Source organism: Oppia nitens, unplaced genomic scaffold (assembly GCF_028296485.1).
Source record: "Oppia nitens isolate AA-2021 unplaced genomic scaffold, nextdenovo-longstitch-racon4-pilon3 scaffold16_pilon_pilon_pilon, whole genome shotgun sequence".
In the NCBI taxonomy this organism is placed as follows: Eukaryota; Metazoa; Arthropoda; class Arachnida; order Sarcoptiformes; family Oppiidae; genus Oppia; species Oppia nitens.
The window spans coordinates 216,518-237,275 of record NW_026533195.1 but is presented as its reverse complement, the minus strand read 5'-3'; the positions used below and the strand labels follow the sequence as shown (position 1 = coordinate 237,275).

At 17.8% G+C, this 20,758-nt stretch overlaps 2 protein-coding genes across 2 annotated transcripts; one reads left to right on the top strand and one right to left on the bottom strand.

The window, feature by feature from the left end:
• The first annotated feature begins 91 nt into the window (after positions 1 to 91).
• On the top strand, positions 92 to 11,574 carry LOC128965177 (uncharacterized). The gene is made up of 8 exons (XM_054311829.1): positions 92 to 228; positions 3,662 to 3,800; positions 4,307 to 4,417; positions 5,795 to 5,838; positions 8,669 to 8,900; positions 9,572 to 9,758; positions 10,257 to 10,319; positions 11,477 to 11,574. The coding sequence occupies exons 1-8, from the start codon at positions 92 to 94 to the stop codon at positions 11,572 to 11,574; spliced, it is 1,011 nt and encodes a 336-aa protein (XP_054167804.1).
• A 5,526-nt stretch (positions 11,575 to 17,100) lies between these two features.
• Positions 17,101 to 19,668, bottom strand: LOC128965012 (PI-PLC X domain-containing protein 1-like). The gene is made up of 5 exons (XM_054311664.1): positions 19,644 to 19,668; positions 19,354 to 19,558; positions 19,031 to 19,278; positions 18,036 to 18,378; positions 17,101 to 17,529 (listed from the first exon to the last, which is right to left on the bottom strand). The coding sequence occupies exons 1-5, from the start codon at positions 19,645 to 19,647 to the stop codon at positions 17,109 to 17,111; spliced, it is 1,221 nt and encodes a 406-aa protein (XP_054167639.1). The 5' UTR covers positions 19,648 to 19,668; the 3' UTR covers positions 17,101 to 17,108.
• Between the last annotated feature and the right edge of the window lie 1,090 nt (positions 19,669 to 20,758).

Here is a 20,758-nt window from a genome sequence, read left to right as displayed (position 1 = left end):
TAGTAGTCAACCTGTTAGCTATAATTGTAAAACTGGTTTTATTAACGGTATATTAAATGATAAAAATAATTTAATTGAAAAACAACAACATATGGACAGTGATCTGATTGATAGTAATACTACTAGTAGTACTACTACTGGTACTACCGGTGCTGTTGGCAATCGTATGCTATTAGTTGATACCGATTCCCGTAACAATGTTATACGTGTTAACAAATTGAAATTGGGGTAAGTTAGATAATTTATTTTATATCTATATATATATTATTTTTTTGATAATTAAATCTATACTATAGATATTATATATATTATATATATATATACCTATATATTACTAAAATATATTATTATATTTATGGATAATAATAATATCATAATAATATTAAAAATAATTTACTTTATAATGTAAACAATAATATATTTATTTTTAAAAAATATTTATTTATTTATTTAAGCTGTTATTATAAGTTTGTTTATTTGTTTAATACCATTATACTGTAAATAAAAAATTGATAACTACTTTAATAATAAATAAAAAAAAATAATTTAATAGTAATTATAAATATATTAAACAAATAATATTATTAATTAATTTCAAGTTTTCAAATAAATCAAGTTGTTTTGTGAGTTCGATTCCCAATAATGTTTAACTATATATTTTTTTCTAATATATAGTTACAATAATAAGCTTAAAATATTAGTTTAAAATTTTTGTCAAGTTTAAATCTATTAGATTATTTTAAAAAATAGATATCTATATATTTATCATATATATATTATAAGATATTATTATTATTATTATAAGATTATAAAAATATAACATGCTCAAATTTGCTAAAATATTTATTATTAAGTGTAAATCATATATATATATATATATATATATATAACAGTATAAATAATATGTAATATAATATCAATATAAGTTGTTTTATATATATATGGATTAAATATATAAATATATATTTTGAAAAAAAAATATATATATTTTTTGTATTATTATTTTTTTTCTCCGATATTATAGTTTATTAGCAAAATAAAAATAAATAAATAAATATCAAACTAGAGTATAATCAATAATATATATATTTATTATATTATTATTAATATATTTGTAACTATATCTACTATAACTACAGTATAGATTAATGTAATTAATTAGTAAATTAAATTTAGTTGATAAAAAAATTGTTAATTTTATTTTCCAAGGGATATAACAAACGTATTGTTAATTTATTTTTTGTATTGAAATATTTTTAGACGATTATATACTGTATTTTAAAAATTTACTGATTATATACTGTATTTACTGTATGTATAATATATGTTACCTAAAACAAACCCCATTATGTTTGAGCAAAAAATAAAATAAATAACAATAAATATTAATACAATAAATAATACAATCGTTATCTAGGATATAAATTTATATAAATATATTATATAAGTAATAATAATAATACTATTAATACTAAAAATTAATATAAAATAATAAAAAAAAATAATTCAAATTTTATGTAAGCATAAAATTTTATTTTTATATATATTATTTTTAAAATATTTATATATATATATATACATATAAATTATTTATCATTAGTTTTAAGTGATATTTATTTAGTTATTATTATTATTATTATAAAAAAAAATTATTATATCCTAAAAGTTATATAAATAATTTAAAATAAATATTATTTTTTAAAATACAAATTTAATGGGAATATTAAATATATATATATATAATTTTACTTTTTTATATTTATTGTAATATTTGCTTTACAACAAAAAAAACTCAAATAATAATGTCAAGTAATATAATTTTTTTTATTTGTTTTTAGTTTAGATAAATTAAATTTTTTTAATAACAAAATTATTTTATTTTATTGCAAAATAATAATACATTTTTATTAAATATTTATTTTTTATAATGAAAATAGATATATATAGTTTTTTTTAAAAAAATGTTAATAGTTAGCATTATATAAAAAATTAAAATATTTTTATATGTTAATAATTATAAATTATTTTACAATGTATACTACTATACTAATAATTAAAAAAAATTGATCAGCTTATAATTTAAAATTAATAAATAATAATTATTTTTAGATTATAAATACAATAACAAAATATTTTATAAGTTTATAAGTTATTACTTATTAATAAATTAATATTTTTTAGATCTATATTACATGGAATTAAATGTTTAATAAAATTTTTATTTATTATTTTTATAATTATAATCTACTAATAAGTAATTTTATTTTAATAATAATTAGTTTTAAAAAATAGAGATTAATTTATAACTTATTAGTTATTTAAATTTTTTTTTATTTTTTTATGTTTTCGTAATATTATTATAAAATATTTATTATTAATAAATTTTTAGTATTTTTTTTTAATTTTATTTGAATAAATAAATATTTTATAATTGTAAAAAAAATAATATACTAATGTAAATTCATACATTAAATTTTGCACTTAAAAATTAAAATTAAATTATAAAATAAATATCTATGTATTAGTTTTGAAAGTTAATTTATTTGCAAATTTTCTACAATAATTTATATATATATATTTTATTTATTTATTTTTTATATAAATATATATATATATATTTAATTTCAAATTTTATTTGTTGTTATATTAAAACTATTTTTAATTACAAAACTTATTTTCTGACTAATTTTTGTGACAAACTTTTTAAAACAAATAAAAATCAAAATAAAAATCTATAATTTGTTTTATGCTAATGAAAATGTTATATAAAATTTTTATATACAATGTGTTTAATGGGATTTAATATATGATTTTATTGTGAATATCTTAGCATTTTTTATCATTAATTTAATTTTATAATTTAAAATTATAGTTTAGATTTAATATCAAAATTTTTTTAAATAATAATAATAAAATTATTATCAATTAATTATGTTTATGAATAATTTTTTTTTTTAAATTATATCAAAATAATTTTTATTTTTTCATAAATTTATACTATAATACTGTATATTATTAAAAAATATATATATATATTATATATACTGTATATTTTAATTACAGTATATTTAAATTAGTCTATTATTATTAGTATTAATTATTAATTAAACCAACAACAAAATATAATCTAAATTTATAAATAAAATTATTTTTTTGAGGTTTTTAAATAAAATTAATAATAATTATATTACAGTATATATATATATATATATATATATATATATATATATATATATGTAATAAATTTGTTTTTTATTTCTTATTCTATATTAGTTATCTATATATTATTTATAATATATAATAATAATTATTATTATATAAATATTACTAAAAAAAATGTTAATATATATATATATATATATATATATATATATATATATATATATATATATATATATATATATATATATATATATATATATATATATATATATATATATGTATATAAAAAGTATATATTATAAACATATTATATTACATTATAAATAGATTATAAGGGTATCTATAAATCTGTATTTAAATTACAATATAAACAATATATATATATATATTTTTATGCAATATATATATATATGTTTACGTAAATATTTAATTAATTGATTTTTTTAAAAAAAAAGTTATCATATAATAAATTTAATTAATTATTTATATATATATCAAGTGTTACCCGACACACGTGTAGTCAAGTTATTGGTCGCAAACGTATTATACATATGCTATGCGTATTGGTTGTCGAGTTTTTCCTGTGCTGGACACCCGTATACGTCCTAAACGTATGGGCCATCTATAAACCAAAACAGGTATTTTGTTGTTAAAAATAAATAAATAAATAAAATAAAAATATTTACAATTTTTTCTTTTTTAAATATTTAATAATTAGGTTTTGTTGTTGTTTTGTTGTTGTTTTGTTAATAAGTAATTAGTAATTATTTTTTTTAATTAATTAATTTTTTAAATTGAATTGATTTAAATTCTATATAATTATATATATATATATAWATATATTTTTCTCAAATAAATAGTCTAATAATTATTTGTTTTAATTAGTTTAACTAATAGTTTACTATTATTATTATTATTATTATATACTGCATATTAATATTCATAATTTGTTATAATTAATAAGTATATTAATATACAGTATATACGGTATATATATATATTTAATATATTAATAATAAAACTTATTATTATTATAATGTTTGTCAATTAGTTATATTTTTTGTTATATAAAATTATTTTGTATTATTATTTTTTTTATCAAAAGTACTAATATTTTAATTTAATTTATTATTAATATTATTAGATATATTCACTATTGGGACCGACAAGCATATCATATATACATTTGCTATCCTACCTGAGCTCGTGTACCAATCCTATTACCTATTGTTTTATGCATAAAAAGTTTCGTAAAGTAAGTAAAAAAAACATTTAGGTTAAACATTAGTATTTAATATTTTAGACATAAAAAATAATAATAATTTTTTGCATTAAATTTAAATATTAAAACTATAATAATAATAATAATAATTTATAATTACATTTATACATTTATAGCTATTAAATTAATTCAACTGTACATTTAATTAATATGTTTAATTAATTTCTAATTAACTGTAATATCAAATAAAATAAAAATTAAATGTTAATAATATTTTTCAATTCAATAGCTTAAAATAGTTATTAGGTCTAATTAATTGAATATAAAAAAAATTAAATCAATTAATCAAAAATAATAAATTATCTTAACTAATTTAATAAAAATAATTATAAATACCACTACTACTACTACTACTACTACAAAATTATTAAATTGTTATAATAATAATAATATGCTATAAATTTTTGTGCTTTAATTTTATGTTAATTAAACACATTATTTCCACTTTGTTTAATAGGAAATAATTTTTGGTTTATAATTATATGTAAATAAACTCATCAAAAAAACTCATACAATAATAGTAGTAATCTTAACAGATAAATGTTATCATATGATTAAGTTTGAGGCTATTTTTATGTGTATGTATGTGTGTGTATGTATGTGTGTGTATGTATGTGTGTGTATGTATGTGTGTGTATGTATGTGTGTGTATGTATGTGTGTGTATGTATGTGTGTGTATGTGTATGTGTGTGTATGTATGTGTGTGTATGTGTGTATGTGTATGTGTATGTGTATGTGTATGTGTATGTGTATGTGTATGTGTATGTGTATGTGTATGTGTGTATATTTTTTTACTTTACAACTTATCTATTGTTTAAATAAATAATTAATAATTGTCTTAAAAAATACCTAGAATTTTTTTATTGATTTATTTTATACTTTAACATTATCATATTAAGTATAGTATATGTATTTATAGAAATTTTCATCAGTTATAAAAATTTTTTTTTATTAAATTACTACTACTACTACTACTACTTCAATAATAAAAACAATAATTATATTTATAATTTTATTTCTATAATAATAAAAAACATAATTAAATATCTGTTATTTTTATAATTATTATGTAATATATATATATTATTTCTATAACAAGTATCAAATTTTTAAAAAAAATAATTAATTAAAAACAAATCCTAAATTATTACAAAACACCAAAATTATTTTTAAATAAAATTATTAAAAATAAAATAACTAAACTAGTAAATTAAATTAAACAACAACAAAAAAATGTTAAATATTTATAAATTTTTTGAACGAAAAAATTATTATTATTTTTTTTAAAACATATAATTATTTTTTTTTGATTACAATTAACTACTTATAATTTATTTTTTTTTTAATAGGCATTGATGGCAATGATCCGAAATCATGGTTCATCAACGCACCGGTATGTTGTCAATAGTGAATTAGATCAGTCGTCTAGCAATCAATTTTCTAATCATTATCATCATCGTCGTGGTCGTCGTCATCATCGTTATCATAATCATCATCAATACAGGGATGGCATACAAACGCCGAGCACTGGTATCCAAACTAGTCGTATAGTAGTAGTATCAACATCGGGTGCTGATGATGATGGTGGTGGTAGTGGTAGTCGATATAGATAGATACTAAAAAGTATACATATATATATATAGTTTATATACAGTATATATATATAGTATATATATATTGTATAGTTATATTGATTTAAATAAATAATTTTTTTACAAAAGAAAAAAAAATTTATCAAAAAAAAAAAATAATAATCAAAACTTTATTATTGTTATTCAAAAAAAAAAATCTAATTGTATTGTAATTAATTAATTAATTTTTATTTATTAATTAATTAATTTTTAATAATTGTTTATAAACAGTATATACTGTTTTTTTTAAAAAAATGCCATAATATTTATATAAGTAATTAAATGTAATATTCATATTTATTATAATGATGTTCATATTAATAATAATAATAATTAATTGTTGTTTAATATAAATTTATATTGCTAAATTTATATAAATATTTATATCTATATTGTACTTGACATTTAATAATATTTTATTTATAAAATTTAATTTACTTAATATCTAAATTTTATTTTAAAAAAAAACAATTTTTAATATAAAACTAATGTTTAATGTATTATTTGTTTGAATAAACAAATAATTTTTTTTGATTAATCTATATATATATATAATATAATACATATTATTAAAAAAAAATTTAATGTGATTATAACTATTTATAGTTTATAAAATGATAATCTTATATATATTAAATATATTGTATATATATATTTATTTATTTTATATAAATATGATTATATAATGTATTTTGTGATATTTAAACTTATATCATATTTTGATCTATAAATTATATATAAATATATATATATTTAACTAATATTTTAACTTTACTTAAATACTATAATAATAATAATAATAAACCAATTATTTTAACGATTGTTATGTAGGAGTAATGTTAGTTTTAAAAGTTATTATTTTTGAAAAAATAAATAAATAAATATTTCTATCATATAAATCAAATTAACTTTTGAAATCAAATATTATATATAAATTATAAAATTATATAAATGTCATCTATAAATAAATGTTTTTATTTTAAAACATAATAAGTTAATGTTTTATATTTGTATTTTTTTAAATAAAAATTTGTTTCTTAATTAATGTATTTGTTAAATGTTATAAATTTTTAATGATTAAAATATATTTATATCTAAATTATAACTCATATATAATATTTGATTTCAAAAGTTAATTTGATTTATATGATAGAAATATTTATTTATTTATTTTTTCAAAATAATAACTTTTAAAACTAACATTACTCCTACATAACAATCGTTAAAATAATTGGTTTATTATTATTATTATTATAGTATTTAAGTAAAGTTAAAATATTAGTTAAATATATATATATATATTTATATATAATTTATAGATCAAAATATGATATAAGTTTAAATATCACAAAATACATTATATAATCATATTAATATTATATAAACTTATAAACTGTATTTAAATAAAGTAAAAATATTTTTATTAATACATCTATATTATAGTAATTATTGTTTAATTATTATTTCTACATATATATATATATATAATTATTATTTCATTAATTATATTATTAATTTTTTTTTTGTAAAACTTATTATTTCTTAAAATAAATAGTATTAAAAACTTTAAAAATAAATTTTGAAAATACAATTACTAATTGGTTTTAACTTTTTTTTTTAAAAAAAAACATCAATTAATTGGCAATTAGTAAATATACAGATATAATATATTTTGGTATAATATAGTTTTAAGATATAAATAAATTTTTATAATAATATTATTTATAAATAAAAAATCATTTTAAATAAGTTGTGCAAATATAAAAAACAATTAAATGTATGGAAAAATTTTATTTTATCAAATAAATTAAGATAAAATAATTAAAAGTGATAAATATAAAATTTTATTTACATATGATATATAACTACAGTAAAGTCTAAATAATCATATGTTTATACTGTATATATATATATCTAAGATAATAAATTTTATAAATATATAGATAAAAACAGTTATCAATAGTTGCATACAATCACGTATTTTTGTTTTAAATTTATTTATTTTTTGTAAATAATTATAAATTATATTTATATACTGTATTATATATAAATATATATATATATATATATATATATATATATATACAGTAAATTATTAATTATTTGTTTATTTTAAAAATACTATATTTAAAACACTAGTTATTTTTGTGTGCGTAAATTTTCACATTTAAAAATTTTACTGAACTGTTATTATTGTTATATATAATGTTTATATGAGGGTCATTTTGTGTACATTTATATATATATATATATATATATATTTATTTATTTAATATATAAAAATTAATAATTGATAAAATTAAATTGTTTGTATACTTATTGATTGTTTTTATTATTTAGATTAATGTTGAAACAATAATCTAAATACAAATTTTTATAACTATAAAGTTGTTTAATATTTTTGTTATTATTATTATAGCTAAACGAAAACAAAATAATAATTATTAAATGTATATTAAAAATATATTTATATATATTGTTGTTTGTAATTAAAGTTTTTTTTTATAAAATATGATTTATAATTAAATTTTTTTTGTCTCATAAAATTGTTACAACAAATACTGTATATATATCTATAATGACTACTACTAGTAGTAGTAATAGTAGTAATACTACTCCACCTAAACCACCAATAGTTAAGGAACCGACACTTAGCCAACAATGGGATCAACTATCAGGTAGAAGATCCAGCTATAAGCTACCGGTGCTCAGCTATCGGCACCAATCAAATGCATTGCGTATACTATCATCGGTGTCGGCATTTATCAAACTATTTGAATCGTTGTTTTGGCTATCATTGCTTCTGGAGGCCACACATAATGAGGTAAACCTATATATTATTATTATTATTATTATATAATATTTTATGAATTAATAACAACAACAACAACAAAAATTAATTTATATTTTAGTATTTAATTAATATTAATAACATTAATAATTAATACAATATATTTATACAGTCTAACTAATTAATTTTATTATTAATATTAAATATTTATAGACAGTATATATTTATGTGTATAAATTTTACTTTAATATAAGCCACATAAATATAATTTGCATAATTGCATAATTTATATAATTTGCATGCTGTATGAAAATTAAATTACAAAAAAACAACAAATTTAGTAATGCTAATAATAATAATAATAATATTAATAATATAATTAATAATTTAATAGTAATTAAGTAGCACTTATTATTTATAATAATTTATATGCAATTAAAAATACTAATGTTATATTTTATGTTATATATGTTTGTATATGTGTTTGTATGTGTGTCTGTATATGTGTTTATATATGTGTTTGTATGTATGTATGTATGTTTGTATGTATGTATGTATGTTTGTGTGTATGTATGTATGTGTGTGTGTGTATGTATGTTTGTATGTATGTATCTTTATGTGTATGTATGTGTTTGTATATGTGTTTGTAAATGTGTTTTTATGTGTGTGTGTGTGTATGTGTTGTTATCAATAACTACCAATAGGATGACCAGTCGACACATACGCTGACCGTTATATTGGCCACTGCTTTCATCATATCACTGACCACTGGTGTATTGGCAACATTTGGTCCCTGTTTTCACGGACTCATCCAATATAAGACACTAATGATGGCAACTGTATGCGCCTTCCTATGGGATTCAGTAGTACTTATACTATGTTTTATATTAGGTATGAATTAATTTATAAATATATATATATATATATCAATATATAATTTACATTTATATAACAATAAAAACAAGATTAATATTAATAATATTCAAATTATTAAAAACAAACAAAATATAATTTTTACTAAAAGATATATAATTATATTAATAATATTATTAAAATTAATTTATGCAATAATAAATAAAATAATATATATTTCTAAAAATTTATATATTTATATACATAATTATAATATTTAATAGCTTTTTAAAAACTTATTTAAAATTAGTACATTATATATATATTTTTTTAATTTGAATAATAAAATTAATTTCAATTAAAAATATATGAATAAAATATTAAATTAAAAAAAAAGTTAAATTTTATTATTAATTATATTATAGGTTTAATTTTAACTTTTATACATATTATTTATTTATTTTATATAATTATTTTTTTTATAAAGTATATTTTTAATTAAAAATTTTATTAAAAAAATAATTATATTTTTTTTAGATTATTATAAACACTCACAAAATAAAGACAATCAAACTGAGACAGCATTTAATGCAACAATTGGTAAGTTTTAATATAAACAAATTTTTTTTTAAATAATTTTATTATTTTTATTTTTAATAATAATTATTATAATAACAATTATAATATTTTCTATGTGTGTGTGTGTGTGTACTCAACCAATTAAAAAAACTTATTGTATTTCATAATATAATACAGTATTTAAAAAAAATATATATATATTTATAGACTATTTTTAGTGATAATCCTTTTATCTAAAAATTTTTTTTTAATAAAATAAATTACACAAAATTTTTAAAAGAGAAAAAATTGTAACTTTTGTTAACAATAATAATAATAATGAAAATTTCTATGAAAACTATTATTATTATATAATAGACACAAATGTTATTTTACTATACATTAAAAACTCAACGAAAAAATAATAATAATAAAATATTTTTTAACACTAAAATCTACTTTATTTATACATAAAAATAGTATTAGAAAAAAATAAATAAAAATTTCTTTAGAATGATATACTTTTTTTTCTTGAAAAAAAACTAAAAAAACTAAAATTATATTTAAAAGTATTTTTATTTGTATTTATATATATATATATATATATATATATAATATTAGTGAATGAATTCTGTTAAATAATTTTTTTTTATTATTTGTATTAATGTATTACTTAGAAATAAATATACTTAAAATATATTATACAATATATATATATATATATAATAGTATTATTTGTATATATATATATATATATATATATTAGTTAAGATATACTTATTTTTTATATTTTTTTTTGTTTGAAATAAGCCAATAGTGTCAACAAAAATATTACGATTTGGTTATAAAAATTTATAGTTATTTATTTATTTATTTATTTAAATATATACAAATAAAATTACTTTTATTACTACTATATATTAATATATATATACAGTGTATATCAATGCATTGTAAATAAAAATTTATCTAATAATTTATACAATAGTATTGATATACTAACCAAAAAAAAAATAGGAAATTAAATATTTAGTTAACATTTTTTTTAGAGAAACATTTTTTATTCAATATATATATATATATGTATTTATATTTTATTGTATAATATGTCATATATTTTTCAATTGAAAAAATACATTTTTAAATAATAATAATAAAATGCAAATAATTTTTTATATTATTGATATTTTTTTTCATAGGTGTGATAACATCAGTATCGATATTAACAATAAACTGGAAACTTGTAGCTAATAAATGGTATCAACAAAACTGGTGTCGACAACAACAACATATATAATAATATTAATAATTAAAAAAATATATATATATATATTAATTATAAATTAACAAAATCATGATATTTTTTGTTGTTTTTATTTAAAAAAATTTTTAAAACAAACATATTAAGTATTTTTATAATAACTTTTATAATCCTATTGAGTGTTTATTGTTTTTAAAATTTATTTAATTAAAAATTTATTATTATTAATTTATATACTTGTATATTGTATTGAAATCAATTTAAATGTTTAATCGCTATAAAATATATATCATATAGATATAGATATATTTAGTAATAGATAATTATTATTATTTTTTTTGTTGATAATAATATGATTTTTTTAATRACACWAATATTTTATTTTTATAATCATTATTGAATAAAATATTATACAAAATAATACTTTAAAATTAAAAAATATTATATAGTATTATAAGYGATAWATTAATTGCATATTTAAACAAACAAACAAGTGTTGGATAAATACATATAATAATGATATTATTATTTTTATTCTTATTACTACTACTACTACTACTACTACTACTACTACTACTACTACTACTACTACTACTACTACTACTACTACTACTACTACTACTACTACTACTACTACTACTACTACTACTACTACTACTACTACTACTACTACTACTACTACTACTACTACTATATTATACTATTACTACTACTAATGTATTATACTATTATTATTATTATTATTACTACTACTACTACTACTATAACCACTACTACTACTACTACTACTACTACTACTACTACTACTACTACTACTAACTACTACTACTACTACTACTACTACTACTACTACTACTACTACTACTACTACTACTATATTATACTATTACTACTACTAATGTATTATACTATTATTATTATACATATATATATATATATACTACTATAACCACTACTACTACTTTACTACTACTATATATATATATACCACTACTACTACTACTACTATACTAATACTATACTACTATAAAATTACTATTACTACTACTAATGTATTATATATGTTATTATTATTATTATTATACTATTACTATATATAATTACTACTATATTAATACTATTACTACTATACTACTACTAAACTATATATATACTACTATATATATATACTACTACTTACTATACTATATTATAATATTACTACTACTAATGTATTATATATGTTTTACTTATATATATAGTTAAGTTATATATATATATAATAAACTATACTACTAATATTACTACTTACTACTTATAACCACTACTACTACTACTACTATACTACTACTTACTACTATATTATACTATTACATAATGATAATTAACAAAATAATAAAATAATATTTGTATAAAATTCAATGTAAATAAATATTATTGATTTAATAAAGTAATTGTTTATTGCACATCAAATTATTAACATATATATAATCACAAAATAATAAAAATATAATTGATTTTTGAATTGTCCGAAAACACTTTTCTAATCGGGTATCTATTTGAGAATACATAGAAAACATATGAGTGTTTAATCGGGACTATGAATTCCCGATATAAAAGTGTATTATCTATCAATAATAACAATATTTAATTACTAATTTTGGTTATTTTGTGACTTAATATATTACTAAATTAATTTGCAATCATATTCAATTTATTAAATAATAAATATTAATTTTAAACACAATTAACTGATTCTCATTCTTTATGTTTAAATTTACTACAATGTATTATACTATTATTATATATTATTATTAGATACTACTACTACTACTATAGACCACTACTACTACTACTACTACTACTACTACTACTACTTTTACTATAACCACTACTACTACTACTACTACTATTAGCCAATTAATGTCATAACTAATAGATAGACATTGAATAGGAAAAATGTGTATGTTGAAAGTTCAATGGTAGTCAATGGAAACCAATCGGCAACATAAAACCCAATGAATTTGTCGGTCAAATGTTCAATATATATATAACTGTATACTAAGCCTATCACCGTATGCCTATTTATATATGATTTTTTTATATCAACATGAACTTTGGCCTAATATTTAGTTGGTTGAACGCATTATAATTGATCCGATAATAGCCATTTGATATTTGTACGATAATTAACAGATAGATAATTGCCAGATAAAATCTAATTGATATTATCGGTATGCCATAGCAATCAATTTCAAACAATTTAACAAACAAATAGGATAAATCATAAAATTATATAATTATATAATATATATATATTAATTAAATTGTTTATTAAATTTATATAAGAAATTTATACAGTTATCAGACAATCAATATTGGCAACTTGATTGATAATTAATTGATTAATATATATATATGATATATGATATATATAAAATAGTAATAAGTAATATAGACTAATAGAAATTTTATTTATTTATTTATTTAACTTATATTTGATCTATATTTTTGTAAAACAATTATTTATTTAAACAATTAAAATAATATTATTCTATAAAAAATATWCAATAAATTATTAATAATTAAATAGAAATATTATTTTTAAAATATATTAATAATTAATTAATATATTTTATTAAATTTCCTTAATWAGATACTTTACATTGACTATTATATATTTATAATTWTATTTGTTTTTATAATTATCATTTAAGAAATTTATTGTTATTAAAAACTATTATTTTATACTGGTAATATTATTATTTATCGATTAATATTATTATTTACTGATTATTTTTTTAGTATTATTATTTATTTAGCAAATTTTATTTAAATAAAAATAATTAAAATATCAACAAAMAAATTATTAAGTTAAATAGTTTATTCATATATTTTCAATATTATATTAGAGTAAATTAAAAATCAATTATATATTATATATTAGTTGTACTAAAAATGATACTAACATTAGTTYAATATATATTCAATAAATACATTATTTGAATGAATTTATTTTGAATAAAATGACATTTTAATCAAGATTTAATTGWATTTATTTTTTCTATGATTATATATATACAGTATTTATAAATCATAGAAAAAATAAATACAATTAAATCTTGATTAAAATGTCATTTTATTCAAAATAAATTTATTCAAATAATKTWTTTATTGAATATATRTATGAACTAATGTTAGTATCATTTTTAGTACAATTACTGCTGTAATTATATTTTGTTTTGAAATAATATGAATAAAATATATGAATAAATATATWTTTTTATTAATTACTAAATATCGTGTTAAATTAATTAATTAATATATATATATATATATATATATTTATGATATATATATATATATATATATATATAATTATAACAATCAATGTATATTTTGACATTTAAATCAGTACATTATATAAGTAATAACTAAAATAGTATAATAATATTAATAACAATTTAATAATTTTTTATAACTAATTAACTAAAAAAAAACAAACAAACAAAAATATGATAATTAAATTTTATTCAAACATAATAATTGCCATATATTTAGTAATATGTTTACTAAAATTATTGATTGGCAATTATTTTCAAAAACCACTAAATGAACTGGCTGAACAATTTGAACAATTTAATCGACAAAATTGTATAACAATTTTTGATAGTTTTGATAATCAATATACAGGCAAACCATACAATTGGAAAACTGTTTGGAAAGCATTGCTATTGAAATTGATTTTATTTATAAATATAATTAGATTTATGATACCATCCATGACTAACAATCCCCATCATTTGGCACTGGTATGCGATTTAACATCACTTATAGGCGGCAATTGGCTAATATCGCTAGTATTTAGTTTATGTTTTATATATTTGTGGCTAAATATTACAATTTGGATGAATAAGGACTACAATAGGCATAGATTCTGGCAATATATGTATGCATTGAAATATCAACGATTAAAATATCCAATTAATAAACAAACCAATGATTTCTATTTATTTATATTAAATTTATTAACTAATATACTGTATATTTATTATTATATCGTATCGTTAATTGTTATCCTATTTACCACATTATTATCTATAATATTATTTAAACAAAATTCATTGATACAGGTAATTGCTAGTTAATAATAATAATAATATAATAATAATTTAGTTAATAAATTATTTGATTATTTATATTATTTAAATAAAAAGTTTTATAATTTTTATTTTATTTATACATAATTATCATAAATAATTTATTGATTTTTATTTTATCTAWAYATATATATATATATATATAGCTACCAATACTAATATTATGGCAAATCAATACTATTATCACTGTAGTACATAGTGTAGCAATTATCGGCTATTGGACGGCCATAATAGTGGTATCGGTTGGCCATTTGGTAATCAAATTGTTTGAAGTAAACAAAAAATTCAATCAGGCCTTCGGTACGGCCGATACTAGACTAGTGTTGCTGGCCATCCCTGAGCACCAGTATGTTAGCAAACTAATCGCAATGGTCAACCAGTATCTTAGTTCATGGCTAGCAGTATCCTATTATCTATGGTATTCAATTTGTGTACTAACCTTATACTATCTATGGCACTATCAATTGCATCCAATCTATCTATTAATATATTATTTTATATTAAATTGCCAAATCAATATGGGTTTGCATCTGGGTATATTGATTATTATGTTCAAAAAACTAGCCCACTGGCCACTGGTAGGTATGCGCCAGTATCTGTATAAACGGCAATCAATTGTATTACTGAGAGATAGACTGACTATACAGTTATATATTGAACAGTTGACTACTAATACTATTGGGTTTTATATAAGCGATTGGTTTCCGATTAATAGTTTATTACTATTTCAATACACATTTTTCCTATTTAATGATTATATATTATTTATGACATTATTTGGTAACTAATAATAATTATTATTATTAATACAGTTAATTAATAAATTAACTATTTTAGCTATTATTGTAATTATTGTACTAACACTAAAATTATATAAAATAAAGCAATTTATAATTACTGAAAAAAAWATTTATTAATAATTATTAATTTTTAATTAATTAAGCAAACAATTTATTTATTTTTTTATTTTTTATTATATATATCTAAAATAATCAATCATTAATAATAGTTAAAACAATTTATTGCATTTTGTTTTGTTATTATTATTTATATATATATATATATATATATATATATAATCAATCATTAATAGTTAATAAAAAATAATAAACATATTAAAATTTTTGTAACTATTATTTAAGTTATAAATTGGTATTTATTTSTATATATATATATATATATAAATTTTATAATAAARYAATTTGTAATTAATTGTAAAATTATTTATTATTAATAATTATTACTTCAATTTTTAATTAATTATGCAAACAATTTATTGTATTTTATTATATTTTATTTGTTGTTTATTATTAATAATCAGTCATTAAGTTAAAAAAAAATACTAACAAAATATTATTATTGTTAAAAAATATTATTGAAATAATTTTGTTGTTATTTCACTGAAAAAAAATCTATTACTACTATATCTATCTACCCGTTCCTATGATTTAGGCCCAGTGCCAGCTCAACAATATTGGTACTGAGAAAAAAATCACTGGCCACTACATTCAGACACTGGCCGGGCCATCGTTGGCCAAACCACTGGCCGTACCTACTGTTGGTCAACTGGGCCAACGATCGTAGACTTTTATATTTTTGTTTGATTATACCCTCGATATTAGGTGTTAGTTCAGCCATTGCTGACCTCAAGGTATGCCTACTGTCCTCCTGGCATAGTGTCTCGTCAAAGTACTTGACCAACTCGTCCAAGTCATCGGCATCGGCCCACTGGTGCCTGACGTTAGGCCACAACAGTCCGCTGGACAGGTATTTATCGTAACTCATGTCAAAACCGAGTAATACACGTTTGTTTTGACCGATCAGTTCATTGACGGATACATTATAGCCTAGACTGGGTATAAAACAACAACAAAAATGTTAGATATATAGAGTATATATTGTACATATATATATCAGGGTTTGGGTGGGGTATAGGGTGTGGTATAGGGTGGGGTAAAATGGCAAAAAAAATCTAAAAAATGTTTGGCTGGGGGGAGTAGGTTGGGGTAAACTTTTTTGTTATTTTGCATTTTTAAACGACAATTTTTTTTTTGGCCAAATTTGAGTAAATTCCCACTAAATTCCCACTAAATTCCCACTAAATTCCCACTAAATTCCCACTAAATTCCCACTAAATTCCCACTAAATTCCCACTAAATTCCCACTAAATTCCCACTAAATTCCCACTAAATTCCCACTAAATTCCCACTAAATTCCTATTAAATTCAAACTAAATTCCAACTAAATTCCTATTAAATTCAAACTAAATTCAAACTAAATTCCCACTAAATTTCTATTAAATTGCCACTAAATTCCCTTTTATATATAWAGCCAAATAACTAACTAATTAGGACTAACCTGAACGGTATCATCAGATCCCTGAGCTCATCGCTAACTAAATCAAACCATTCCCTAAATCTTGACCACAATATATCCTCATCATCTTCATCTTCAAACCCGTTGACAAATGCATGAAAATCAACCAAAACTATCTCATGGGGTGCCGCCATCAAAAACTCCCTGATCTGCTGGCACAGTGACCTTACTGTCAAGTTTGTACGATACAAACTATGGACAATCCATAGCCGTTCCGTACTATCGGTAACATTATGATAGCCAACCCTTAGATCCATATAACGGATACCATAAACCAATTGATTGTAAATACATTCATCTTGTGTTATGACAAAATTTTTTAAATCTAATCAATAAAATTTATATTTTTTAATTATTAATATATTTTTTTTTAAATTTTAGTGAAAATAGTAATAATTTTATAAATTTTAAGTTTATTTCTAGTATTTATTTTTTTTTAAACAATATTGTTTATATCAATAATCCTATAGATATATATTTAGATATTTAATATTTTTTTTTTGATAATTTTTTTAATTATTTAATTATATAATATTTTTTTTTAAATTTTACTGAAAACAATATTAATATGATAATAAATTTTAAATTTATTTCTAGTATTTTTAAAAAATAATTATATAGAATATTGTTTATAACAATAATATCTATAAAAACTGTATAAATATATTTAGATATTTAATGTTTTTTTTTTGATAATTTTTTTTAAACTATTTAATTATATAATATATTTTAAATAATAATTATAATTACACTATGTATTAGATAAGGTATGATATATTAATAAATTTAATATATTATTTATCTCAAAAAATTATCATTATTTTATAATAACACACAMACATAGACATACATACATTAATACATACATACACACACACACACACACACACACACACACACACACACATACACACACATACACACACACACACTCACATACATACATACATACATACATACAATTACATAGGACTTACCATCTTTTATATTAGGATCATATTTTTCATAACTACCCGCATCGTGAGTACCCGGTATGACCAGTTCGGTCAGTGGTCGGTCGCCTATAATCGGCAAACTATTTTGCATCCAAAACGGATTGTTTTTCATACAATTTTTAGACAAAATCATATTGTTGTGTACATAAGCAACATAATAGCCCAGACACTGTTGGGTTAGTTTACCGGGGATAGTCGTAAAGTTATAATAGGGGAACTGTATGTTTGTCCTTATGTAAGTTACATATATATATTGTTTTAGTTTAATTAAGTTAATTAACATTATTATTACTAGTATTACTTACAAATTATCACCATTTATACGTTGATCGACCATAACTTTAGTGATGGGTTGGGTTCTGTTCAGGGGATCGGTAGTATAGATACCCAACCAATCGTTTTCATTATTTTCGGGTGCATTTTCCCAATGAATTTCCAGCTGTCGTTGGACTGTCTTATCAACCAATGGACTGACTGTTAGCCAAACATTAGTTGTCGACTGGAGTTGACCTTTAAATTTGATTCACAAAAAATAAATTAAAAAAAAATTTAGCAATAAATTGATTGATTTAAACTAAAATTAATTATGACTTACCCATTATAAAGTTGTTATTACCAATAAATATTATGATAAACAATAAATAGTTACAACAAATTAATGATTTGAAATACATTTTATTTATTGTAATTTTTTATTAATTAAACTTAAATAACAAAATTTTTAATTTTAAATAAATAAATAATAATTTAGTTTGTATTAAAACGGTAATAATAATTATTTTATTTATAAGCAACTCTCRTATCTAATATTATTAATATTATTTTAAATCTTATTTTTTTAAAAATAATTATTACATTTAAAAATCCTGTTTTACTATATATCAGGTGTTTATCAGTAAAAAATAATACATATTAATCATTATATATATATTATATATACTGTATATATATATCATGAAATGGGTGTCCACTACCTGTATATCACTTGAATTAGTTATTTATTATATAAAATATTTATAATGAAAAAAATTATATCTTAATTGAACAGACAATAACTTTCACTTACATTAGTTATATATATAAAAAAAAATCAAATAAATTGTCATAACTTTTTGTACAATTTGTATAATTTATAAATAATATTTTAGATAATAATTAAAATGAAAAATATTTTACTATTGTATTGTTTTTTTTTAAATAAAACGATAATATATTGTAAAACATTTTTTTTTATAAAATATATTGTCCGGTGACCACCGGCTATTCGGCGGATTCAGGCCAGCCGATGGTCAACCTCTTGATCAGTGATGCTTATCACCGACCAACACTTATATATACCTTACAATATAATATTTAACTTACTATTAAGTAATCGGTAGCCACAGTTATTATTAATTAAATAATAATATTTAATTAATAAATAACAATTATTTTATAGTAATCGGTAGCAGAAAGTTCAATGAGATTAACAGTTTATTAATAAATAATAATTTATTAATAATAACCACTTTATTATTAGATAACAATAAATACTTTAGTAATAATTAACAACTATTTTATTATTAAATAATAAACAATTTATTAAACAGTTAATTTAGTATTATTATTATAATAATAATTTCAATAATAATCGGTTAAATAAGTTATAAATTTATCATAATTTTCATGACATTAATTGCTGAGACCCGACGCCTGAATCAAAACTGTATT

Bases quoted from the DNA above. Each gene is read 5' to 3' on its own strand.
- LOC128965012 (XM_054311664.1), bottom strand. The intron at 19,279-19,353 runs GTAAGTAATACT...AACTTACATAAG, and splicing joins CGTATAAATGGTGATAATTT to GACAAACATACAGTTCCCCT. The intron at 18,379-19,030 runs GTAAGTCCTATG...TTTATTGATTAG, and splicing joins TGATCCTAATATAAAAGATG to ATTTAAAAAATTTTGTCATA.
- LOC128965177 (XM_054311829.1), top strand. From the start codon at position 92: ATGGACAGTGATCTGATTGATAGTAATACTACTAGTAGTACTACTACT. The intron at 3,801-4,306 runs GTATTTTGTTGT...TAATATTATTAG, and splicing joins CCATCTATAAACCAAAACAG to ATATATTCACTATTGGGACC. The intron at 4,418-5,794 runs GTAAGTAAAAAA...TTTTTTTAATAG, and splicing joins TGCATAAAAAGTTTCGTAAA to GCATTGATGGCAATGATCCG.